The 27054-nt window shown below is 44.1% G+C and overlaps 2 protein-coding genes across 2 annotated transcripts in view; both read left to right on the top strand.

Moving 5' to 3' along the window:
• Window positions 1-27054, top strand: part of THOC7 (THO complex subunit 7) — a 331341-nt gene that overhangs the window by 124036 nt on the left and 180251 nt on the right. The gene's annotated exons all lie outside the window — the stretch shown is intronic.
• The window catches only part of PSMD6 (proteasome 26S subunit, non-ATPase 6), a 20104-nt gene continuing 11323 nt past the window's right edge, over window positions 18274-27054 (top strand). The window contains exons 1-3 of the mRNA XM_081805812.1: window positions 18274-18304; window positions 21096-21199; window positions 26678-27040. Of these exons, the coding sequence (XP_081661938.1) occupies window positions 18274-18304; window positions 21096-21199; window positions 26678-27040 (498 nt within the window). The remainder of the gene's footprint in view (window positions 18305-21095; window positions 21200-26677; window positions 27041-27054) is intronic.

Here is a 27054-nt window from a genome sequence, read left to right as displayed (position 1 = left end):
ATCTACTGGTAGGTAGCCACCTCTGTAGCTTTGATTTCTTTTTTTTTTTTTTAAAGATTTTATTTATTTATTTGACAGAGAGAGACACAGCGAGAGAGGGAGCACAAGCAGGGGGAGTGGGAGAGGGAGAAGCAGGCTCCCCACTGAGCAGGGAGCCCGATGTGGGACTCGATCCCAGGACCCTGGGATCATGACCTGAGCCGAAGGCAGACGCTTAACGACTGAGCCACCCAGGCGCCCTGTAGCTTTGATTTCTGCTCCCTTTTATGGGGCGGGGGCTAGGTTCCCACCTGATCACACCCATTAGTGATGGTAGCAGAAGAAAGGAGGAGACTCATTCCGAGTTCTAGAAGGATCTCTTGGTTTAGGCGTGTATTTATGAGCAGAAGGACAGATGCAGCAGGAGCCCCAGGATTTACATCACAGTAACTGTCTTTCTTTGACAATTGTACTTTCCACAGTTGGGCATCCCGTTACCTTGTCTGGGGTTTCACGCTGCAGGCCTCAGCAGATGGGACAGAGCAGATCCGTGTTAGGTGCTTGGGCGGGGAGCCTGCCCCTGACCAACCAAGCCCACCCAGGTTCCAGGGACAGCATTAATTCTAGCATGGGTGCCAGACAGAAATGCACCTGCATCTTTGCTTCATCTGACTGAAGCAAATGTACTCGGTTTTCATCTTCTCCGCCATTTATTTTGGGGATGGGCTGTCAGGGGAAAGGGCATTAGCCACAGATGTGACGGGGTTAAAGGACAGTGAGTCTGGTCTGAAGCATTGTATTCTAGACGGCTGACGTCCTAAGTCCATCAACCAATATTATTGACTTGGCCAAGCTTCAGGTTGGAGTAATTTCTATAATACCATTTAGCCTGTGCCACAAAATGGTGTGCTGGGGATAAAATGTCTGAATCCAGTCAGTCGTCTGTGAGATACATTTTGGGAAACATTCTGCATCTTAAAAATAGAACTTGAAGTGTCTGCAGCCAGGAAGATGCTTAATTAGATTCATATAGGAGCCACCAGCTGTTCATAAGACAAATAGAAATATCTGAAGTCTCTCTCCCGGTTCTATGGAGACAGGCAGAATGGCTCCCCCTTTTCGAGCCAAATCTGAGAGACCCTTCACTGAAAAGCTCTCCAGGCCTGAGAGGCCAAGCTCGGCACACAGAGCTCACGTTTTCCTCTTCCTCTGTCCTCTTGCTCTGCTCTCAAAACCTGAGGAGCTTTTCGTCACTCTGGTAAAATGTCCACAAAAGGACACTCCTGTGGAAAGGGCCACACTGCGGCATGCATGACCAGCCCTATCCCCCACTGCTTCTCCCTCAGCTTCTCCTTTACACTCTCAGAGTTAAACCCTGTCTTCACCAGACTGCAGTTGCGGAAGGGTGTGGGGGGAACAGGGAGAGGAGGACACACACGAAGGAGGCCGAGAGGCAGGAGGGGAGGTGGAGAAACTTTTCCACAAACATTCGGTTGATCTGTATAACGAAGATTTGGGAGGCAACAAAAGACTGTGGAGGGAGTCACGCAGCTAGGACTGAGAGAGCTGTGTGATTTTGGAAGTCATGTCTTGAATTGGGGAGGTAAAAAGGAGACTGAGAAGTATGGTTAGGAGTTAGGAGTTAGGAACCTACCAAGAAGATTTGGGATGGGGGCACCTGGGTGACTCAGTTGGTTAAGCGTCTGCCTTGAGCTCAGGTCATGATCCTGGGGTCCTGGGATGGAGCCCCGCGTCATCGGGCTCCCTGCTCAGTGGGAAGCCTGCTTCTCCCTCTGCCTCTGCCCCTCCCCCAACCCTGCTCCCCTGCTCCTGCTCGTTCTTGTATTTATCTCTCTCAGATAAATAAATAAAACCTAAAAAAAAAAAAAAGATTTGGGATGAATTACCAGCCTCACGGGTTGACAGGAAAAAGGGGCCTTAGAAGTGATGTAGCTTAGCCTCCCATTCGATGCCGGAAACTCTTCTAGGGCATTCCTGGAAAAGGGCCACCCCACCCTTACTTGGAAACCTTTGGCTTAGGCGCTGTGCTATTACATTGGCAATATAGAAAAGTGGCTGAGAACATAGATGCCAGAGCCAGACTGTAGGTTCAAGTCCAGGGGCCTTAGGTACGTTATGGGACATTCTGTGCCTCTGTTTTTGTACCCCTAAATTGAGCAGTAATAGAGGGTAGTTATGGGGATTGATTTTCCATATATCTGTAATTCTTCATAAAGGATATGTATCACTTAGAACACTGTGTGACCTATAATAAGCATCATATAACTATTTGCTCTTATTATCACTATTGTAAGGTTGTTCCACATATCAGCAAGTTCTTTTTCAGATGGAATAAATCTGGCTTCTCTTATTCCTGACCCTTGATCCCATTTCTCAGCGCTGAGAGAACTCAAACCAAGGCTATTCTGCCTTCCACACAGGTCCCTACCAAACACCTGAAGATAATTATCCTGTCCCTCTTTGTTCTCACATTACAGAGGAGAACTTCTTGCAACTGCTGTTCCTTCTGTGTAGAACACCTTGCCCTCCCATGTTCTTCATGTTCTAACTCAGATTCCTTCTTCCAAATGCCCTTCCACATCCCCATAATTGACACAATATTTTACCCATGTTCTGTGTGTATGAAGATGAAAGGGCACAGTGCAGGTTCTCATAGCTGTGTTGCCATGTGCATGTGCCTTGTGCATCGTGGTAACCCAGCACCTAGCACAAAATGCTTATTGAATGAATGAGGTGGAATATGAAAGATGAATGGGGGTACAGCAAAAGTCTTCTTCAAAGGCATATATATAGCATTTCCCTTGGAGACTAGAGTCTTGGGAACCAGGAGCCAGGTGAAAAGAACATTGGTTTTGTCCAACAATTGTAGGATGCAGGCATGCCCAGAATTCCATAAGCTGATAATGTTGTCCCTACTAATTCCATCAGAAAGAGAAGTTTTTCTTGGATTCATGATTTTTGATTGGTTGGTGACGGGTTTTCAGACTCGACTTTGTTGTGCAAGATCCTGTTCATGAGAGAATTGAAAAACAAGAAATAAAGAAGCAAGCAAGGATGAGTGAGTCCAGATAGAGAAGAAATAAGGCAGGGAGTGAAGCTAGGGACCGCACAGGTAGGAGAGCCCCTGGGTCTGGATGTGGGCAGAAGGTCCCTCGGAAGAGGAGAGAGACAAGATGGCGTTCTGGTAGAGGTCCCTGGCAGGCAGTGTCAGAGACTTTGGAAGTGGAATGTCATCTAAAGAGGCTTTTTAAGGGAAACTTGCTTTGCACTAAAAATATTCTATTCAGTGTTTTCTTGTGAGACTGAGCAAGATTCAGTGGCTTTTGATATGCATTTTCTGTGAGATGGGCTGTTCCTTTGAATATGACAGGGCCCAGAGCCCCAGCCATGTGGGATCCCACTTGTGTTCAGGTTCTGTTCTGCTTCCGCTGGTCAGATGGGTTAACCCTCAGTCCTTGGGTGCTCTTGTTCTGTGGGATGCCGAGTGGTGCTTCACTGTAGCACCTGGCAGCCCTGTAAGAGAGCAGCTGGGACGTGGAGGCAGCAACATTTATGTCTATAAATGTGTGACATAATCAGGGTATGTTCAAATAGCCCCTAGGCCTCTTAAATTTCCTCTTTGTGTTAACATGGGCTGTTCCTCCAGGCTTCCCGAATGGAGCCAGTCCTCAATCATCATCTCTACCTAAAGACTGGCCCAAAGAGCACGTTATTTGGGAGTTAAGACCAGGGCAACAATATTCGGTGTGTTTATTTTTTTCTATAAACGAATGGTGGCAATGTTAACTAAGATAGAAAATGTATGTAAAAGACCTCTTTTCCAGACCGGGCTACCGAATTCCACCAAAAGATATTGGCATAGCATTCTTTTGTCAGCGAACCTCTATTGAAATCTCTGCTTATATTTGCAAAAGCCCCCTATCCGAGGAAATATGTACATACTCTGGCTGCACAAAATATAAAAGGACTGGCTACTCCTATCACATGATGGCCATGTGTTCTTATTTTCAAGTTGCTGTTTTAATTGAACAAAGAAGGGAAAATTGACTTTCTCTAGTTGTTCAAAGGAAAGGTGATGCACACACCCTTCCCAATTGGGGATTATATTTACTTTTAAGGAAAGCATCAACCAAAACTATGAAAGAAATTGTATTATGGTGATACATGGAAGAAAGATCTTTAAAAACAATTCCCTGTTGGACCATTTCTTCGAGAACATCAGTTTCTGCTTCTGTTATACAAATCCAGTCATCTCGCTGGTTTCTTAGCTTGTTGCTCTTTTGAGGTTAAGCTTTTCCAACTTCATTATAGAACACTTAGCATAAATGCCATAATTAGCAGCTTGGAATTGTGTATTTAGGTAATCTTCCCAGATAGCTCCATCAGAACTGGCCTCAGCTTTTCAGGAATACGTTTGAGTTAATTTATTTTTTGATTGTTGGAACAATGCCAATTCGCTACCAAACCTTGACTTCAATTTACCTATAAATTTGAGTTTAAAAATTTGCAGAAAGCTTTTTTCCCAAATTCCGTCTGTTTAAAAGAGATTAGATTTCTATACACCAACAGGGTAAAAGTGATTATCTCTGAAAGGTAGAATTACAGACAATTTTAATTTTCTTCTCTTGGATAATAGCAAGAAGTCTAATGAAAAGAGTAAATGTTGTTTTTAAAAATATATTTTAAAATACATTATAAAAAGACTGTTTCCTTTGTGTCCCCAAACTTTCAGAGGAGGTAGAGTGCATATTTCTGTGGCTTCACTCACATGTGTTCTAGATTGTTTGTAAAATAATCAGAAAAGAAAATTCAGAAAACAGGGGGGAGGATAAAAAAAATTATGCATGGTGACATGCAAAAACGGGTTGTATTATACGTGTCAGCGAAGTTTGGAAGTGATTTAAGCTGAGTCTATGGCAATTACTCGACCAATTTAGGTCAAAAGCCACACTTTAAAAAAATAAAATAGGGCGCCTGGGTGGCTCAGTTGGGTAAGCGACTGCCTTCGGCTCAGGTCATGATCCTGGAGTCCCTGGATCGAGTCCCGCATCGGGCTCCCTGCTCAGCAGGGAGTCTGCTTCATCCTCTGACCCTATCCCCTCTCATGTGTTCTCTCTCTCTCATTCTCTCTCTCCCAAATAAATAAATAAAATCTTAAAAATAAAATAAAATAAAACACTGGGAATTAAAAGCAAAATTTTTTCCTTTTTTTTTTTTTGAAGTACAGTTGACATGCAATGTTCTATTAGTTTCAGGTGTACCATATAGTGATTTGACAAATACACAATGCGATGCTCATTGCGGTTAAGTGCAGTTACTGCATGTCCACAAAGTTCTACAATATTGTTGACTCTGTTCCTGATGCTGTACTTTTCATCCCTGGGACTCATTTATTTTTAACTGGAAGTGTGTCCATCTTAATCCCCTGGACCAAACAAAAGTATTTTATTTTCATTAATTTCTACTCCAATACAAATATAAAATCGGCCCAAACCTTTGGAAGCAAAAAAGAATGGAAGCGTTCTTGTTCTCTCGGTCTCTTGCTCAGAATGTGAGCATATCATAGATGAAAATAAAAACAGAGTGAGGCTGGAGTTTCCATAGGCATCATCCTGGGAGATCAAGGGAAGGCTGAGAGTGGGCGGTGGGTGAAGAGATACTGAGAATAAAATCTCCTCTTCTCGGTTGCCGAATTGCTTCTGGAACGGTGCCCAGCCCCCCGCTTTGCTTTGGCAGGGCAGGTGCGCTCTCACGTGGCTCCGTGACATTCCATGACATGTGCCTCCAAGCTCTGAGATACGGCAGAGAAAATGTCACAGCGTTAGGGCAGTCTGTCTCCGGGCAGTGCAACACAGCTTTCCGAGGTTCTGCTCGGGGACCGAGTGAGTCTCAGCACACTAACACCGAGCGCTATTGATCTAAGGACAAGACACCTCCGAGAGCGGGGAGATGCTGAGCAGGTGCAGAGAATTACATGGCACACAGTGACGGCGAAGGAAACCGAGGACAGAAGTCTACGTGCAGGCCACAGAAGTGATGACTGTGTTGGCAGCAATCGTTTGTGAAAGACTGACCGTTGTTCATAAAAGGACACTCCCTAGAACCAAGTACAAGTACATACCTAAATGGGGTCTACTAATCACCCTATTCTAAGGGTTTTTTTTGTTTTTTTTGTTTTTGAGCTAAAAGGCAAATTGCTTCGGAGCAGGCAAAATGCCCTATTTAAGATTCATAATTGGAAGGCACTTTATCAACCTAATGATCAGGAGGATGCTGGTATTTGCAATGCCTGCAGGAAAGACACAAAGCACATTTGCATTCGGTTCAGAGTTAGAATGAAGTGAAAGCAATAGGGATTCTCTTCGGATATGGATCTTCAGTTCTTCTCGGCCTTTGTGTCAATGGCTGTCTTGGAGTTTAGCCTCAGATAAAGTGAGCGGAGAATAACTACCCCAGAAGTGAGCGTGGACACTGCATCCCACTGCACAGAGAGCTCCGTGGTTTCCACAAGATCAGACTGTCTTATCTGTCTCTGGCAGAGCCCGCATGCCCAGCAGATGCCCAGCACCGCTGCACGGCCCTGTGCCAACGCAGAGAGCGGACACTGTGGGAGGAAAGTGCCCCAGAGGAGTGCTCCATCAGGCTCGGGAGGGCATATGAAGAGAAGAAAGGGAGATCCAGAAACAGAGAAGGAAAACCAAATCTTGTTCTATTCACAGGGAAGAATTAGCGTCTGCTCCACACTGCACACCCCCTCTCTCTGTTTCCCCTCAGGATGTATACAGTGGAAGTCAAAATGGTATCTGGGGTCCGACTTACTGAGCTCATGACCTCACTTTCTCTAATTCACTCGGAATACATATACTTAGCCTTATTTCCTAAAATAACTTAAAATAGTGACTTTGTGCCTATGTTAAGAGATGCGTTTCTTTTTATTTGCATGGAGTGATAAGCATATGTTTAACACATGATAGGTACTAGACAACTATGAGCATGTACCCCCTCCCCATCCATGATTCTCCTGTCCTCAGACAAAGAGACTGGAGGCAGGGAGGCCAGGTGGAAATCTCCTGTACACTTGTCCAGCAAACAATGATAAGGTGGTCGCAGTAGAGTGTTGGGATCCATGTATTAATACTTCAAGACCTCAATCCTCCTTCTGTCGGGCACCAGAACCTCCAGATGCATTGAAGAAGGAATTCATAGGACTTGGTGACTGAGCCCATCCAGGAGAAAAGTGAGAAGGAGGAGCTGCGGACGGGGCCCGTTTTCCGGCTTGGGCGGCGCAGTGGATGGAGAGGCCATTCCTCCAGCAAGGAAGTCAGGTGTGCGGGTCATCCTTGAGAACATCAATCACTGTGCTATGCTCAGAAGCCCTTGGGGGTTATTGAGCTGTGCAGGACTGTTTGCTCGGCTTTTTAATTTTCTTGCTTCTTCCTTTAGCTGACAAACTGTCAGCTGTCTCTTGCTACTGCCAATGTACCTAAGCACTTCCCTCCTTTACTTTCCAATTGGCTGCTTCTGGAAAACCCAAGAGGCAAGGCTCCTAGAAATGTATGTAAAGCAAGAGTCGATAGGGGCAAAGTGATGGCCCAAGCGCACTGGGGTCTATCTAGGATAAATCGTCAGCCTTTGTGCTTGCTGGCTCTGCTGCTCCAAGGACTCTAATTTTAAATGGATTAGGTCTTCACAGAGCCAGCATTCAGATAACGAAAGAGATATTGATTGCTACCTGTATAGCAACTTCGAGAACAAAACAGTTCCTCCCATCATCTGGTGATAAATTTTTAAGGTGGGATTTTAACGTTTCTTGGCTGCCGCATAATAAATACTAGCTGACATTTACTGGGCGCTTCGTATGTACCAAGCCGTGTTCTAAGTACTTTGCAAGAAATCAGCACAGTAGCGTTAGGGGTCCGGCAATGTTGTTATTACTCATTCTATAGATAGGAACTCTGAAGCGCTGAGAGGTTAATTTTTCCGAGGCTCCACAGTCCGTTAGCAGCAGAGCCAGAATTCGAAGGCAAGCCGCCCGACCTCAGCCCCTGTGTCCTGAACACTTTGCTGGGCCGCTCCACACAGCGGGCCACAGGAGGAGGGCGGCTACCCCAAGTTAGCCAACTGTAGTCTCTCTGCTTAAATAAGTGAATGGGGCTTAGAACACACTTGCACATTGTTTCTGTGAGTCTTTCAGGCGTAAAGATTGTAACTGATTAGTAGCACAACCCAGTCTTAATGCCCCTCCAGCTCCATCTAAATTCACAGCATACCAGCATCAACCACATCAGACACATGGGCCGTGCTTGGCCTTGGCTAATAACGCAGAAAAGCAAACCAGGGCTGAAGCAGCATTCAGAAGTTAGGGGGCAAAGTGACTGCTGACTTAATAACAGAGTGTCCCCAGCGGGTTCCCTGAGGCATGCCGCTGTGTGTCCGTCTCGCTGTATTTCTTCCATCCCGGCACCAAGAAGGTTCTCACCATGCGTGTCCGTTATGTTGCGGGTTGACTTCTGTCCCCTGATAACTCCTATGCGGAAGTCTTGACTCCCTGCATTACTTCAGAATGTAACTATATTTGAGGATAGGCGTTTAAAGAAGTTACTAAAGTAAAATAAGGTCATATGATGGGCCTCAAACAAAAACTGGCATCCTTGTGAGTTTAGCACATAGACACCTACAGAGGAAAGACCATGAGAAGAGAGAAGAGAGCCATCCACAAGCCACATAGAAGGGACTCAGGAGAAATGAACCCTGCCCACACCTTGATGTCAGACTTCCAGCCTCCAGAACGCGGAGGGAGTCGATTGCTGTTATTTAAGCCACCCGGTGGGCAGCCCCTAGGAAACCAGCCTGGTGGCCAAACAGGTCTGTTTGCAGGTCAGACCTGAAGTAGCAATTTCCTGAAAACAGCCTTCTCCCTGTTCGTTCTTCCCCACAAAGCTTAAGTTTATTTAGGAATTACCTTAGGAAAAAGGAAGCTGCATTTCTTGATGCGGGTGGAAGCGTGGAGGGCAGAAGTGAAGAAGGCTGAGGGTTGAAGAAGATCCTCTCAGACCAGAAGGGTGCCCGGCTCAGGGAGCAGAAGGCCTCCTGCCTAGACACTGGGGCCTCAGGGTTTTCACCACCCCCAGCTCCTGTGCCCCATATGACCGAGTTCAGTTCCTGCCTTATCAGTCAGAGGTAGGTATTATTTTATAATTTGACTATTACTATTAATTTACAATATAATGGCACACCTTTCACACCCAAGGTTGTTGAGTAGAACACCCTAAACGCATGTACTCATCAACCTGAAAAGGCTGCAAACAGAGAGCTGACAGCAGTGACCTCCATGGCCCTCCCCTGTCCAGCCCTGTACCCTCTTCTGCTAGCGACACACCTTGATACCATTTTGAGGAATGACTTTCCCCCAAAAGTGCATGGTCTGGGAGGAGCGGGGATGATTCCCTTGCCAGGGACGAGCATGGGACCAGCTGGACCAATTGGATTCTCCTCACCTTTTGAATCTTGAGAGAAGTGATCTGAGGAAGGGCAGATGCTACAATGAGTTCATCCCAGCTTTCACTCCCTGAAGTAACTAGCCAGGTGGCTGGAGTCCCTTGGACCTCCCATAATGAGACTCATTCTGCAGCTTCTCTTGCCTCCTGGGAGGGTCTGTACCTCCCTCAAATAAGTCTCCTTTTTGCTTAAGTCCACCAGAGTCTGCGTCTGTGGCTTACGACCACAAAGCCTTAGTTACTATAGTCACTGTGGAAGCAGACCCTGGAGGTTAAGCGGGAAACAGCAAATATTGACCACCCCCCTTTTTGGGAATGTCATTGCCTGCAGTTTATTGAGATTTCCAGCCACCCGTTTCCTCATGGGTGGGTCAGTGTGCTAAATTTAAGTATAAAAATGTTGAGATTAGAGACCATTCACCACTGAATCTAGAGTTGAAACCATGACTGTTCTCTGCAACCAAAAATGGGCATTATTTCAGAGCCTTGTGGCAGAAGTCGTGGTTCTAATTCATTTACTTGTTCGTTCAACAAATATTTATTGAGCACCTGTTTGTGCCAGAACCTGGTCTAAGCAAAGGGGATACAGCGCAGATAGAACCCTGAAAAGTCCCTGTGCTGGTGGAGTTGAATTCCAGCGTAATTTTGAATAAATAAGCCAAGAACTCAGAAGTCATGTAATGTTGTCTGTTTATATCTTCTAAGACAATAGAGGGGAGCAGGGTCTTCCCTTTACTTACTTGTGTATCAGTTTTATTGAGACAGATACAATTTCTACACAAGTCACTCATTCAGGTGCAAAGCAGTCCTTTTTAGTGTAGTGCTAGGGTTGTGCAACCATCTACTCAGTTGATTTTTTTTTTTAAGATTTTATTTATTTATTCATTAGAGACAGAGAGAGAGAGGCAGAGGGAGAAGCAGGCTCCCAAGGAGCAGGGAGCCCGATGCGGGACTCGATCCCAGGACCCTGAGATCATGACCTGAGCCGAAGGCAGACGCTTAACCATCTGAGCCACCCAGGCACCCTACACAGTTGATTTTAATACCTTCTCATCACCCCAAAACAAAACCTCGTAGTCTAGCTATCGACCTCCAACTTCCCTATCCCCCACTGCCCACTCCCCAGCCCTAAGCACCACTAATCTATTTTCTGTCTCTATGGATTTGTATGTTCTGGACCCTTCACGTAAATGGGACCATAGAATATGTGGTCTTTTGTGGGTGACTTCTTCCACTCAGCATAATTAATTGGAGATTCATCCATGTTGTTGTGTGTACGTTGCTTTTTATTGCTGAGCCATATTCCATCATATGGATGCACCAAAATTTGTTTATCCATTCATCTCTTGGTGTACATTTGGGCCGTTTCCATTTTGGGGGCTATTACAAATAAAGCTTCTCAGAATCATCATATACATATTTTTGGATGGATGTCTGTTTCCTATCCTCTTCGGTAAATAACTAGAAGAAGAATTGCTGGATCATATGTTTACCTTTTAAGAATGTGCCATACTATCTGCTGAAGTGTCCTAACATCTTACGTTCCCGCCAGCCGTGGGTTAGAACTCCAGTTCCTTCCCATCCTTGCCCCCACTTGGCATGGGCAGACTTTTTCATTGTAGCTGTTGTAATAGGTATCTCTTGAGGTCTTAATTCCCATTTCCCCAGTGACTAATGATGTTGAGCACTTCTCCATGTGCTAATTTGCCATCTGGATTTATCTTCTTTGGTGGTGTATCTGTTCACATCTTTCGCTCATTTTCATTGGGTTGTTTGCTTTCTTCTTGTTAAATTTTGAGATTTCTTTATATAATCTGGGTACAAGTCTTTTATCAGACACTTTCCAGAGTTTCTCCCAATCTGTGGCTTGTCTTTATTCTCTTATCAGTGTCTTTTGAACACCAGAGATTTTACATTTTCATAAAATCCAACATACAAATTTGTTCTTTTATGGATTTGGGTGTTACATCTAATCTTTGTTTAACCTAAGGTCACAAAGATTTTCTCCTATTTTCTTTGGGAAGTTTTATAGACTTAGGTGGTAATGTGCTGAGATGTAGAGATCCAAGTTCATTTTTTTTTGCATATGTATGTCCAATTATTCTAGCATCATTTGGAAAAGTGAGAATTCTTTGCATTGCTTTTGTCCCTTTTTCAAAAATCAGTTGTCCATGGGGGAGGGGGGGTATTTACGGACTGTCTAGTCTGTTCTTTAATTGCTTTGTCTATCTTTACACACAAGTACCATGCTGTTTTTATTACTGTAGTTTTATAATGATATTACCGTGTGTGTGTGAAGATTGCATATATCATGACACTTCATCCCTAAATACTTTAGCACAAAAGTTGTTTTGTTTTACAGATTTATTTATCGAGAGGGTGAGAGAGAGAGGGCACACACAAGCAAGGGGAGAGGGAGAGAGAGAATCTCTAGCACACTCCCCACTGAGCATGGAGCCCAGCTCGAGGCTTGATCCCAGGACCCTGAGATCATGACCTGAGCCCAAACCAAGAGTGGGATGCTTAACCGACTGAACCATCCAGGCACCCCTAGCACAAAAGTTTTAAGGACAAGGGCTTTGCCATACTTGTGACAGCAAAGAAAATTAGTTGTAATACCCAAGTATCATTTACTATACAATCCATATTCAAATATCTCTAACATCTCCCATTTTTGAAAAATGCGTGATCTTTTATCAATATCTCCAGCTACGTTTAATTCAAGAATGTAAACTTTTTTCTGGGTCAGTTTTCATAACTGATCATACTGCTAGGAATTTGTCCCTCCAAGTTTTGAAAACTGTTACTATGTAACTGATTATTCTATCTCTTAATTTATTTTAATCACTTCTGTCTCCGTGGTTACTTCTCCTTTCTCCTTTTATTTATTTATTTTTCTCCTTTCTAAGCTGACCTATTTCTGCTGATGTTCTCCTGGTATCTCTCTTGCTGTTCCTTAATCAGGATCTTAAAGGGTTTTTTAATTTCATTAGTCTTTGCCAAGAGGCAACTTCAATCTATTTATCCTCTCTGCCATCTACTTATGCTACCTTATTACTCTGGGGTTTTATCTTTATCTCTCTTTCTAGTTTCTTTGGGTTTATTTTGGTGTGCTTTCTTGGAAATGATAACTCCTTAGTTCCTCTTGGTCTTTTCTGTTCAGCCAGGAAGACATTCAAGGTCATGAACTCTCAGGATGGGTCTCACTGTGTCTTAAAGGTTTTGTATGCTCCCTATGACTCTCTTTTGCATTCTAGAGAACTATTTACTTTTCTTTACGACTTCTTCTTTAATCCAACATTGTCAACAGCCCCTTTTCCCTTTCCAAATGGGAAAGATTTTCAGTCATTTTTAAGTTACTTATGTCTGATTTTACTTGATTATGAGTTGGAAAATTGTGGCTTATAAAATCTCAATGCTTTTGAGTTTTTAAAGTTTTAATTGTGGACTTAAGTCACTTCTCTGTGATACCTTTGAGGATATTCCTGGACCTTTGAAAAGAATGTATATTCTCTCAGGGCACCTGCGTGGCTCAGTCAGTTAAGTGTCTAGCTCTTGATTTCAGCTCAGGTCATGATCTCAGGGTCATGGGATCAAGTCCTGCATCAGGCTCTGTGCTCAGCAGGGAATCTGCTTGAGATTCTCTCTCTCCCTCTGCCCCTCCTCCCCACCCCATGAGCACATGCATGTGTGCTCTCTCTCTCTCTCAAATAAATAAATAAATCTTTTCTTAAAACAAAGAATGTATATTCCCTCTTCAATGGGTATAAGGTTCTATAGGTACGAGTTTCCTTAAGTTTATTGATTATATTTTTTAATTCCTCTCTTTTTTTAATTTTCTTGCTGGATATGCTGTCTAAGAGAGCAGCCTAGAAGTCTCTGATTATAATAGTAATTTGATCAAGTTCTCCTTGAATTTGTAATCATTTTTTGGTTTATGTGCTTAACTTCTAGAGTTTGGTGCATAAGTGCTCTGTCCTATTGGTTTAATTAATGTCAGCTTTGTGGTTGCAAAATGGAGTTCAACATCCTGTTGAATGGTTGTGACCTCTCTATCTTCTTCCATCTTGGGATCTCTCTTCTGGCTCATCTGTGCTTGGTTTTGAGTCTTAATTACTGTCTTGGAAAGGGGTATTTGGGAATTATAGTTTCGGGCTATTTGCTTATCTCCAGCTATTTTCTTTCAACCTGACAGATGGGAGATACCGTGACTGGGTGCAGGAATCTTAGGCTGTGGTCCTTCTCTCTGAGACGCTACCCCACTCTGTCAGAGTGGCAGGTGAGGAGTCGCAGGCCCTCGTGATGAGGTTTTCTCCACGTGCTTGTTGGAGGAGGGGATGCAATCTGAGAGGATGAGGGAACAGTATCAGCCAAGGCTGTCACCATGCACAATTCTGGGACGCACCAGCCACATCAGCTGTGGGTCAGACTCTTCCCAGCACCTGCCACTCACTTGTACTTGCCCAGCCCATGTTGGGGGGAGGGGAACACTCCCATAGGTTTTTCCACCAGAGCTTCCACAGAGCTGAAGGCCTCACCTGAACCCCACTGCCCTCAGACTTCAGCAGAAGGACCCCAGAAGATGCAGAGAGACGGAGGTGAGCATGAAGACACGAGGAGTTGCTAGCTTGCTGCCCTGTTCCCAGAACCTTCCTCGTCCCTCTCAGCACAGAGCTCTTGGTGCGAGGCTTGTTTGAGATGTCTCCTCCAGGGATGTGCACTCATCATACTTAGAGATCTCTCAGTGATGACAAAGCTCTTGGGCAATAATTGTAGCATCCTTTTAAATAGATAAGATGCTAAATTATTTTTCCCTAAAATAAAGCTGAATGCGTGGAATCCATGTTCTCCATTTAAAAAAAAATGCTGAAAATTGCAGACATTTGGCTTGTACATGGTCTAGGAACTCTCCCAGCCAGCTTGCTTTTGAAGAGGGGTAGATAAGACTCCACAGTGCATGGCATGGCGGTCCAGAGCATTGATGACCCCCATAGAGAAAATATTCCACAAAAGCCCATCTGATTGGAAAGCAGAATCCGTGAAATAAACTTGTTTGACTATTTCTGTATCCTTTTAGAAGGCCTGTGCTCACTAAGAAGAAAGAAAAGACTTCCTATAAGCTGGTGACAGAAAAGCAATAAAAACCACTAGAGACCTTCTGAAAGTTTTATTCTAATCTTTCGCTCATCAGAGGTAGGAAGGGAGGAAGCAGGAAACCTTGCAAGGTTCCAGAAATAGTGGACTGCATGGAGAGTCCATGTTTTCTGCCTTGTATAAGGGTGAACAATAACAGGGAGAGTGAGGTTCAGAGAGATGCAGTTGGTCTCTTGGACTAGAATAACGTATATTCCTGGATTTTTTTTCTTATAAAATATATATAACATAAAATTTGACACTTTAACCATTTTGAAGTATTCAATTCAGTGGCATGAATTACATTCACAATGCTGTGCAACCTTCATGCTATCCCTTTCCAAAATATTTTCCTCTCCCCAAACAGTCACTTTGCGATGATTAAGCACAAACTCCCCACTTCTCCCTGCCCCCGCCCCAAGCCTCCGGTAACCTCCATTCTCCTTTCTGTCTTTATGAATTTGCCTATAGAATGAAGCATTTTTTTGGACTGGGGAGTAGTAAAAAGTTGGAGCCTGGGTGAAAAGACTAGTCCTTAATGGATTCAGTACTTAATTCTGCAGACAAGGGAAGCCATGCAAGGTTTCAGAGCAAGAAATACGGCCTGATCAAAATGTTGCTTTCCAAAGCTTCACCTGGCAGAGGTCTATGGGACGGATGGGGGTCTGGAGACCAGTTGAGAGGCTGTTATAAAGGCCCAGGCTGAGGGGAGGGAGCATTTGGAACTGCTACTGAAATGGAGAAGATTTAAGAGGCGTTTTAGGGACTATGAAAGAGGCGTCCCCTGCATGACCTGGTGAGATTACCCTGGGGATAAGGGGAGGGAAGATGACAGTTGTTTTGAGTCTGGGTGTAAGCCGGGTGATTAATTTTTTTTTATTAACTAATTTTTAAACTATACATTTGAAACTAGGCTTCGATTTTGAAAGTCGCAGAAACAGTGGTTTAAATTGTCAGCACAGAGTATGAGCAAAAGTTCAGAATTTGTGAAACCCATGTGAAACAACAAGAGAATTCAGTCTTCTCTTAAATGTCAAGGTTCATGCACATGGCACCTCGCAGAGGGGAAAGAGATGCCAAAGACTGGGGTCATCCATCAGTCTAGAGAGACTGCAAGTTGGAATTCTTGGGGAAGGAGAGGGAAGTAATTAGATGGGAAGGTTCCATGCTTGCAGGGGAGTATGGTGTGGTTAATGTTTGCCACCATGAAGTGTGGTATCATGGCTGGGAGCTTACAGTAGGATCCAGACTTCCTAAGTTCAAATCTTCCGCTGTCATGGACTAGCTGTGTGGCCTTGGGCAAGGTACTTAACCTCTCTGAACCTCTCTAATATGGAGAAATAATAGCAGCTATCTCCTTGAGTTGTTGTACTGATTAAATGCTTTAATATTTGTCGAGTGCTTAACCAAGTACCCAGCACACTGTAAATGCTGTGTGAGTTTCGTGCCATTATTACTATTTTTAGGCTAATTTAAAATATTAAACCAAAATAAAGGTTTCCCTCTAAGTTTGAACAATTTAATTTACCAAGGAAATGAGAAATGAAGAAATCACAAAGTCTTAGAAGCAGCCAGGGCTCACATGTCTGCTCTCTGTGGTTTGAGTTAACCAAGAACCGCCAGCCTCCAGATCACTGCTGATTGTTCTCCATGGGGTTAAACATTATTTTAAAAAATACATACTTGGGGTCATCGTAAGTCACTTTTAAAAATTCATTGGCTTAAAACTTTTTTTTAAATAGAGTTTTAGATTTGTCTCCAGAGTCTACCTCTGGAGGTAGACCCTCTTTTTGGTCTTGTTTCGTTTTGTTAATGAGTCAAGCCCATAGCAGGGGCTGAAGCAATACAAAGCTGACTACATGAAGAATCTACTAAGTTATTTCCATGTTTTCCAGTGATCAGTGTCAGGATCTAAAATTAGGAATACAAACCTTTAAGGATCTTTTGCTTCAGTTGTAACTCAAATCAGGGGCAGGGTTTCATCATATTCAACTTCTAAATGAGTGGATTTTCCTGATTTTTTTCCCCGGTGAAATTAGGAAGAGGCCTACATTCGCTGTATGGGCGGGTGGGGGGGGCTCTGCGAGACTCGGTGGGCACTGCTGCCCTCTGCCGGTTGCCACGCGAAACACCGCATGTCCTTCCCTCCACCTGGCTTTTCAGAGGAAAGGAACGCTCCAGCTCCCCACCTACCCCGTGCGTCCTGCGAGCAAAAGCACCAAATAAAAGCAGTACTAAGTAGTATAGATGAGCAATAGGAAGTCCAGCACAGTTGTGATTTATGCCACGATTAGGCCACAGGTCTTGTTTGAATGCTGATTATTGAATTTGTTCCCAAGGTTGACTTTCTCGGGCCTTTGCATTGCTGAATCTGGGGTGGTTGAAACTGCGCCATTTCAGTGGGTCCTGTGCAGGTTTTTCAAGCTTATCTTAAGAAGAACTAGGAATTCAGGCGCCGCTGGTTCCACTGAACTGGTGATGCCCTGTTACAGTCATGCTCTGTGGTTGTGTCTTAGACGCTTCTGATGACCAAAATCAGAGTCCCAATTTTTTCTCTTTTGATATTTTGTGTCCTGTGAATTTATATCTTTTACATTGCCTACTGCCTTATTTATATCTTGATATTGGCTCTCGCCTTGAATTTATACCTTTTACATTGCCTACCGCCTTCTATTGCCTACCTGCATTGCCTACCACCTTAGTTACCTTTGAATTTATACCGTTTACAATGATAACTGTTGATTTCTGCAAGTCACTCCATAAAAGCCCTTAAAGATCTCCTTTACTCCTTTTCACCGCTGCATAATATTTCATTGTGTTATGTGCCGTAGTTTGTTCAACCACTTTCCTATATTTGGCCATTTAAATTGTTTCCAATATTGTACAATTTCGAACAATGCCCTCACGTGTATGTAAGCATGTGCGGGTACATTGGTGTTTTCCCAGAGGTGTATCTTCAGGGTAGGTTCCTAGAAGCGATTACTAGGTGAAAGGGTGAGGGCATGAGTAGTTTTGCTCACTTTTACCAAAGGGCTCTTCCTGGAGGCAGAGATGGCTTCTGAGACTGTCAGTGAGGAGCTCTTAATGTCAGGATACTTGGGATAAAGAAGGAGGGGAGGGAGGGAGAGAGGGAAGGAGACTGGAATATTAGCCATGCAGTCCTGTCTCATGAGTCCTCCAGAAAACAGGCTGGTTGGTGAGAGTGGGCGAGGCTGGTACTAGAGCTCTTTGGAAGGTCAAAAGCAGTAGCACAACTCGGAGTCCTCACCCTCGTCCTGCTGCGGGTTCTGGACCTAACGCACCCTCTGGTCCCTTCTCAGCATGAAGTTGATGAATATTCATTCTAGTGTGTGAAGCCACGCCCCTCTGTCCCTCTGCTCTGCCTGCTGACGTCCTTGCTCTCCAAGACATAAACACCTTCTTCCTGCTCCCCGTTGCTCACAGTTCCAGCGTGCTCTTCACTTGCGGCTGCTCTGTCCCCTATCCTGTCTCTCTTCCACGACCCTGGTTTCTGGGCCTGCTACTAAGCGGCGATTCTCACCAATTTCTAATTCCGATTCTGACAAGTCCGAGTCTGAGTGCCCCATAGCTTCCCTCTGGGTCAGAACGTGGCCTGCCCGGACCTCTCCTAGGTAGATGCTCAATGCTGTTCGCGCTGCTGCGCCGGGCCTCAGGTATGTACCTAGAGCAGCCCCTCCGCAGGGGCAGTGGGCGGGACCGGAGGTAGGAGAGGTACCACGACTGATAGGTCCAAGTCAGCAGCTTACCAGAAATGGGCCACTCTTCAGACTACCCAGTATGTTCTCAATGGCTGCACAAGGCCAGTTGCAAATCCCTGCTCTTTCCCATCACTCTCTAGTTTGTAAACAGTGATGCGGAGGGGTGCCTGGGTGGCTCAGCCGGTTAAGCGTCTGCCTTCGGCTCAGGTTATGATCCCAGAATCCTGGGTTTGAGCTCCGCGTCGGGCTCCCTGCTTGGCGGGGAGCCTGCTTCTCCCTCTCCCTCTCCTCCTGCTTGTGCTCTCTCTCTCTGTCAAATAATAATAATAAAAATAGTGAAGGGGGAAAAAAGCTATAAAACCTTCTCATCACTACTTTTATTGTATATGAAAGGAGGTAATTACCAACGAATCAAGACGTGGCACAAGGTAACTTCCTCTAAGAAGGATCCTAAACCAAGCCCATCCTTTTTATCTTACCCTAAATTTCACCTCACCAAAGAGCCTTTCCTTAGCATCTCTGTTCCACTGATGTGTCCATGTTACCACGGTTCCCGCCACTATCCGAATAATTTACTTAGTGGCTTGTCTTTCCCCGTCTCTTCCCTACCAGAATGTAAGCTCCATGGGCCTAGAGGCCGCTACTCTGTTCTGCCCCACTTGGCCCGTAGCCATAGCTTGGCACACAGCCGGAGTCCAACAAATATTTGCTCAGAACATCAGTGGGGTTGCGTGATGGTGTCGTACCGTGCCCACGCGTTTGCTGCTTCCGACTCTGCGCGAGTGGCTTCTAGTAATCCAAAAAAGAAAACGGATATGGTTTACATCAATTACTCAAGTTTGATAACCGGATCCAGGAATAAGAGCATTTTCTAAGCCCTCTTCTGGCTCCAAAATGATCCTTTGGAAAGGTACAATTTAGTGAGGAATAAATGAGCATGCTACATCAGTTGATCATTATGTCGCAATAACACTGAAATTCTGTGCGTTCCAAGCAGATGCTCTATGGAAAGAATGCATCCTATACGGTGTCATCAGTAACTGCCCACCAGGAAAGACGCTGACAGGAGCAGAGATAATTACCCATACAAACCCACCTTGGACATAAGCAGGGGAGCTGTGACCAGAGCCTCTCACTCAAGTCTCTAAAATTCAGTGAAAAACCCAAGAGCGCATGTAATTAAAAGTGAGCACCACCACAGCCAAGCAGATAGAGTTAATTATACAGTAATAGGAACACTTTTTTTTTTTTTGCAGTGGGTATGGTACTCATCACAATCAACAGCCAGCAGGCCCAGTATTGGGAGCGAGCTCCATTCTGCTCAGATGAAAAAATCCAGCACCCTGAAACAGAACATCCTTTTCAGAGCCAGATGCTCTAACATAAAGGCAAAGTACAAAGGCTGTGAAGGAGGAGGAGGGCTTGCTTGCTAGGATCTCTAAATAAAACCAGGCCTGAATAGAAAAGGGCTTGTGATACAGTTAATAAAAAATGAAGGAAGTATGATTTTAAAATAAGCCCCAGAAGCAGAGCAAATAAAGAAGACATACGTGCCCTTAGCTCATCGTAGCCTGTTTTGGTTAAACATTGCTAATATCTGTGAAGCAGGATTTGACAAAGAAGATGCATATTTATTTCTTCCTCTGTGTGAGTACAAAGATCCCCAAATTCAAGGTTAAAAGAAGGGTCTTTGTAAAATGAGTTAATCCAGTCAAATTGAGTTAATGGCTACAGAGAGGTTCATGGAATGGGTGATTTAACGTTCAATAATGAGTTGTCGATAAGGGGCAAAGAGCCACTTTGGTCAACGAAATCATAGCAACAGTTCAGGGTTCGATTGATTTCTCAGCAATTAGTGGTAACAGTGCTAAAGAGCCCAGAGAAAGACACATTTGACCAGAAATTTGTCTCCTCTGCGTTGAGTGGAAAGCATGACACCAGGACTTCGAAAATGGTTTAGAGGATATGGGCACCGGCAAGGGACCCCCTGGGATTGTGATCCTCTGGTGATGGCAATCTCAGTATGATTATGAATCTGTATGAGGAAGAGTAAGAAACCAAACTCTATCAGTCCTATCTAATTTAAACTGCCTTCTCTATATTAATGATGATAGAGGCAGGTGTTCCCTTAAACATAATACTGAATTTTTCATCATATATCCAATTCCTGTCACAAGTCTGAATCCCTGACGATCACTTTTTTTTTTCTAAATTTTATTTATTTATTTGAGAGAGAATGAGATAGAGAGAGAGAGCATGAGAGGGGGGAGGGTCAGAGGGAGAAGCAGACTCCCCGCTGAGCAAGGAACCCGATGCGGGACTCAATTCCGGGACTTCAGGATCATGACCTGAGCCGAAGGCAGTCGCCTAACCACCTGAGCCACCCAGGCGCCCTCTGACGATCACTTTTTTAAAAATTCTTGGCTGGTGGACTTGGGTTCAGCTAACCCCGCTCCCTCTTTGAATGGAAATATTTCTAAGCTCTTAGTTTTATAACATTGGGTAAGATGTATATTGGATTTTGTGTAAAGCTGGGGTTCACCTGCACTAATCGAATGACAGAAATGACTATTTTCACACAACCAACCAAGAGATTTATCTTTACACAAAAAATGTGAAAACTTGGGATGAGGAAAAAAAAAAAACTTGGGATGAGAGAAATAATAAACGACCACCAAAAGTATCCCAAGTATTAAAGTCAACTGTCTTCTGCATTTGCTACAATCTGTGTGTTATTTTCATTCAGGAATGCTCACTGCTGTTGGAATTCACCCGTCTGTCTGTGGGGTTAAAGTCATTCCTCCAGTGGAGAACCTCCACCAGCGGTGCAGTTTTCTCGAAGTGTCAAGAGTGAGTAATGCATTTACGAAAACACATTCATAACACATCTGTGAAGAAGTATAATTTTAGGAGACAAAGAGTTGCAGATGAAAAATCTTCACAGTTAGAAATTCAAAAGAACATTAAAACAAAAAAGCAGAGCTTTGTTTTCTTTTCTCAAATATTTAAATATGTTCTCCAAAGTATTCAAGCACTATATGCTTTGTAAAGATTTATTTTGGGAAAAAAAACCCAGAGTGCCTGGATGATAGCATCGCCCTAATAGAATCCTGCAGTCTGGAGACCATCACTTTTAACCTTGTGTTTTGGGGGTTTGACCCCCATATTTCTAAACAGTTTACTTGTGCTACTTTTTCCTTCTTTTCCAGTTTTAAATATTAACTTTGAACTCCCTGCTATGGAAGGTAAAGCCCCGCACAGACATGTGTTCTCAGACTCTCTGAGGGTAGATTCGGTCCTGGCTTGTAAGAGAAGCTCGGGGACCCATGTCCAAAACAGACCCGGCTTGGCCATTCACCGCTGACAGAATCCAAAGGCAGAGAGATGAGTGATGGTGAAACTAGAAAGGAATTTATTTCAGTGAGGCCAACACCGGGAAGATAGTGGACTGGCATCTCAAAGACTGTCTCCAAAAAGCTGAAAACAGTTCTAGTTTATGTAAGGAGAATGTGGGACAAAGACTGGTAGGTAATGGGGGGCATGCAGGTGGGCAGTAAAGGTCAGGTGGGTCATTGTCTTGGAGTCCATCACGTGGGGTCCTCCTGACACCAGGGCTGTCCCTATTTCTGGGGCGGGGGTGGGTAGTTGAGGTTCCCATCACAGGATGTTTTGCCCTCCGGGTCTTTTGCCTGAGTGAAGAGATAAGCTGGAAAGAAGAACACAATCTATCACAAAGCACTGACTGAGGTCAAAATGGAAGTAGTTGGAAGTTCCCTTATCAGGCTGAAGAAAGAAAAATTAGGACAAGAACAGCAGGGGAGTTGGTGCAATCTGCCTCCATCCCGAATCGCCCGGTCCCACCTTCATCAGTCCCCGCGCCCCCCATTCTTCCAGTCTGTTTCTGTCATAGCTTCGCTTCCATTCTTGCCTAGCATTTACGTTTTTATAACTACAAAAATGTCGCTCACAAAGGAGCCCATGAAGGATTGTAGAGTTACACTTGCTTTCTGGTAGAACTTTGATATAGCTGGAATTCATAATTGTCTTGTGTTCTTTTGGCATAGTTTTCCAAACCCCTGTAACTATCTCACCCCTGAACTCGTGGGCAGGAATATCAATGTTCTCAGAACGTTCACACTCATGTATTTGACCTGTTTGTTCTAATTCTTGGAGACCCCCTTCTGGAGCCCCACCCCATTCACTCACTCATTCATTCACTCAAGAAGCCTCTGTGGGTAGCTGCTAGGTGCCAGGCTCTGTTCCAGGCACTGGCCGTAACCGAGCCCATGACAGAATTCGTGCTCTCCTGGAGTTTACCCTGGAGCTGGGGAGACAGAAATAAGCAATAAGTATAGTAAAAAATAGTACTTTAGAAGAATTTTGTGGGGGGAAAATTGAGCCTGGTAAAATGGATTGGAAGGGCAGGCAGGGAGACATAATGGAATTCTAAATAGGTGGGGATGGCCCCTCTGAGAGGTGACATCCGAGTAGCCTTGAAGGGAAGGAGGGTGTCTTGGGGCAGCACATTCCAGGCAGAGGGAGTGGTCAGGGCCAAGGGCCTTCCAGGAGAAGATGCCTGGTAGGTGCGGGCAGGGCCCTGGAGCCAAGGAGGGCGGCAGAGTGAGTGAAGGGAAATGTGGGGGGCGCACAGCAGAGATGTCGGGAAATGTCATCTTTTACGGCCTTGGGGGCCACTGCAAGGGCTTGATTTCACAAGCAAAACGGGGAACTTAAATTTTGGAAGGATGATGCCTTCCTGGTTGCTTGGTCAAGAAGATCACAAGGGGGGAAGCAGGGAGACCCATGAGGAGAACACCCGTGATTCAGACTAGAAATGATGGTGGGCGGGACCAGAGTGTAAACAATAGGGATGATAGAAAGTGGTCAGCTTCTGTATAGATTTTGGAGTTAGAGTAAGAGCTCCTTGTGGACAGAGAGAGAGAGACTTGTCAAAGAGAACCCACTTTTGCTGCACTTCTAATGGGCAGCCCTCCAGGTCACCTGCAAGGTTGTTGTCCTGAGATCTACCTTTATACCATCCCAGAGATAGCTCCTCTCTTGCGTGGGATTCCCCGTTTTCTAGGGACAGTTCATCCTCTGCAACTTCCTTCCTGAGGACGGGTGCATGGGAGGTCGGTTTTGAGATGTTGCAGGTCTTAAAATGCCCATATTCATTGCAGAATAAAAGTTGAGTGTGGAGTTCTAGGTTGGAAACCATTTTACTTTGATTTTTTTTCTGAAGGCCTTGTTCCATTAATTTCTGGTCCCCAGTGTTGTATTTCAGGAGATACCTTTCATTCTGATTCTTATTCCTGCCTAAGTGACCTTATTTCTTCTCTTGAAAAATCTTACGAATTGTCTCCTTGTACCCAGTGTTCTAAGTTTTCACAATGAGGTATCTTTAAAAAAAAAAAAAAAATCTGCATTGCTGGGTATGCAATGGATTCTTTCAAACTGGAAATGCCATGTCCTTTAGTTCTAGGGTGTCTGCCTTCTCAGGTTTCTCTATTCCATCTAGAATTATCATTCTAGAATTATTCTTCTAGAATTATTATTCAGGTATTGGCTTTCCTGGACTGCTTCCTTCTGAGGAGCACCAGGGAGTTTCCTAGTTCAAATTCTGAAGAAAACAATTCACCCAACCAGCTCATCTAGTCGAGACAAGCCAGATTAGTCATGAACTGCCAACCAGACAATTAGTTGTTTTCCTTTTGCTTCACTTGGTCTAATCAGCTCTGGATCATGTGACACAGGACTGCCACTCCTTCGGGTTACATAAGCAGGAGGGTAGGCATTGAGAATAGGCTCGTTTCATTAAGATAAAGCTAATTGCAAATATTCTTTGCTGTCAAATCTTATGTTAAGTGATGGGTTCTGGATTAAAAAAATATGGTTATAGTATATATATATATGTATATGTATATACATACTTTTTTTACAGAGCAAATTGTAGAAATATTTTAAATATGACATACCATATTCTTTAGACATCTATTCCAGATGGATCAAAGATTAAAGCACTGAAAGAAAGAAAAGAAAAAAGAGAAAGAAATATATTAGAGGAAACATGGGTTAATAATTTTCAAATCACGATGTTGGTAAGATCTTACTAAGATGCGGTGGTGAGAACAAAGACCATAAAGGAAAAGATTGATAAAATTTATAAATATTGAATATTTGTGTTGAAAAAAAATTCTATTAAAATGTTAAAAAAAAGGGACGCCTGGGTGGCTCAGTCGGTTAAGCGGCTGCCTTCGGCCCAGGTCATGATCCCAGGGTCCTGGGATCGAGTCCCACATCGGGCTCCTTGCTCAGCAGGGAGCCTGCTTCTCCCTCTCTCTTCCTCTGCTTGTGCTCTCTCTGTCAAATAAATAAAATCTTAAAAAAAATAAAATAAATGTTAAAAAAAAAATAACCAGGAGGAAATTTGCAACACTTGACAGGCAGTTAGTAACCTTAAGATATGAAGAGTGCTTACAAATTAACAAAATTCTGTAGGAGAATTGACAAAGCAAAACAGGCATTTCATAAGAGGAAATATACATAGCAGATATGTGACAAGAATTCAACCTTATAATAATAAATGTAAAGGAAAGCAACATTGCTAAAATTGTCAAAGCTTAAAATGGTTGATAAAAGTGTATTGGCAAAGAGGGAAACAGGTCCTTTTTTAAATATTGGTGGGAATATAAATTGCTATGTCATTTTTTAGAAAAATAATTTATATAATCCCTATGTAATATGTCAAAATACAAAGTGCTTAGACCCTCTTATTTAGAAATTACACTTGTAGGGATGTGGGTTAAGAAGTGATTATAGAGGGGCACCTGGGTGGCTCAGTCAGTTAAGTGGCCAACTCTTGATCTTGGCTCAGGTCATGATCTCAGGGTCCTGGGATCGAGCCCCACATTGGGCTCTGCTCTCAGCAGGGAGTCTGCTTGAGGATTCTCTCTCCCCCTCTCTCTCTGCCCCTCCCCCTGCTCTTTCTTTCTCTCTCTCTCTCAAATAAATAAATAAATCTTAAAAAAGAAATGATTGTATAAATGTGAAAATATATGCACATAGATGATCAACACTTTGGTATTTATGAGACTGAAGACATAATCATTACCCAAATTGATAGCAATTAAAGACTGATGGGACAAAAGTTGGTACATAAAAACAATGGAATCCTATGTGGTCATTAGAGGTGATGATGTCAGTCCATATTTATTGGCGTGGAAAGGCATCTACTATACATGGTGGATGGAACAGAACAGTGTATCAGGTACAAGTATAGAATGATCCTATTAATATATCTAGGTACCTTTCAGTGAAGCTAAGTGTCTCTAGAGTGTAAGTTCCACAAGGACAAGGTCTTGTGTTCTTCACTGCTGGGTCGCCGGTGCCTGGAACCGCCCCTAGTACTTTGCAACCACGTAATAAATCTGTTGAATCAATGAATGAAAGATGGTTAGAAAGTTCTTCCCCCAAAGTTTAACATGATGGAGTCCTCATAATGTTTTTCTATGTTCTTTATTGTCCTTTGAGGTGTCTTCAAAATGCTTGTTTTTACCGAAACAAGTAAATCATAAAAAATGTGTGGTTATAATGCTTACTGCTGGGACAAATGTGGCAGTCCCAAATGTTTCACTGGCTGTATAAACTGGTTCAATTCTTTTGGAAAACCATGTGACATTAAATATTCAAAACTCACAGAACATTCCTACCTTTTGTCTATTAATCCTGCATGGGAATTTATGCTTAGGGGAAAAAAAAAACAAAAAAAACCTGTAAAATACCAAATGACCTGTGATGTTCATCTCAGGTTTTATATTAAGAAAATAACAACTCTGGACGACCTCAAGGGACCTGTAATGGAAGGAAGAATAAAAGTAAATTATGGCCAATTCACTGGATGGAATTTCACGTGACCATTACCAAGTCTGAAGACTGTAGTTACAAGAACAAAAAGAGGCTGAAAATGCAGGCATGCAGTGATTTAAATTATGCATAAACAAAATATTAATGTGGCATTTTCTTAGACTGGCGGAACATGGGTTTTAGAGCTGTGCACAGAGGCTTTTATTTCTGCATTGCTAAATAGCTGATACACAATCTTGCTCAGGCAAAGAGGAAGGACTCCACAAATTTTAGAGTCTGTTTTTATTGTTGGTGATGGTGATGGGATGATGATGATATTTTCAAAAATTTCAAAAGCTTGCCAGCTCCTGTCAGTTACGAACAGGATGAAAAGTAGACTAGCTAAAAAGGGAGGGAGGGAGAGTTTCGGAAAATGGATCTTCCGAGTTGGGCGGCACGTATCCTGGGACTGTCTGTCGCGGCCAGGAGCGAGGGAAAGCCGTTCGTGACCACACGGGGGCGCCGGCGCTCAGGCCGGGTGAGGTGTTCCGAAGCCTGTCCAGCAGAAGGCGCTGCTGGCGGAGGCTGGCCCGGGACCGGAAGCCGGGCCGGAGGCGGCCGGGCGCCCTCGCCGACTCCTCCCGCTTCCGCTGCCGCAGCCGCCGCGAGTCCGCGCCGACGTGCCGTCCGCCCTCAGCTGCTACCCCCGCTGCCGAGATGCCGCTGGAGAACCTAGAGGAGGAGGGTCTGCCCAAGAACCCCGACCTGCGCATCGCGCAGCTGCGCTTCCTGCTCAGCCTGCCCGAGCACCGCGGGGACGCGGCCGTGCGCGACGAGCTGATGGCGGCCGTCCGGGATAATAG

The sequence above is a fragment of the Leptonychotes weddellii genome, chromosome 1, assembly GCF_054177405.1.
Source record: "Leptonychotes weddellii isolate Sample4059 chromosome 1, ASM5417740v2, whole genome shotgun sequence".
Taxonomy (NCBI): domain Eukaryota; kingdom Metazoa; phylum Chordata; class Mammalia; order Carnivora; family Phocidae; genus Leptonychotes; species Leptonychotes weddellii.
This window is presented reverse-complemented; position numbering and strand designations above follow the sequence as displayed.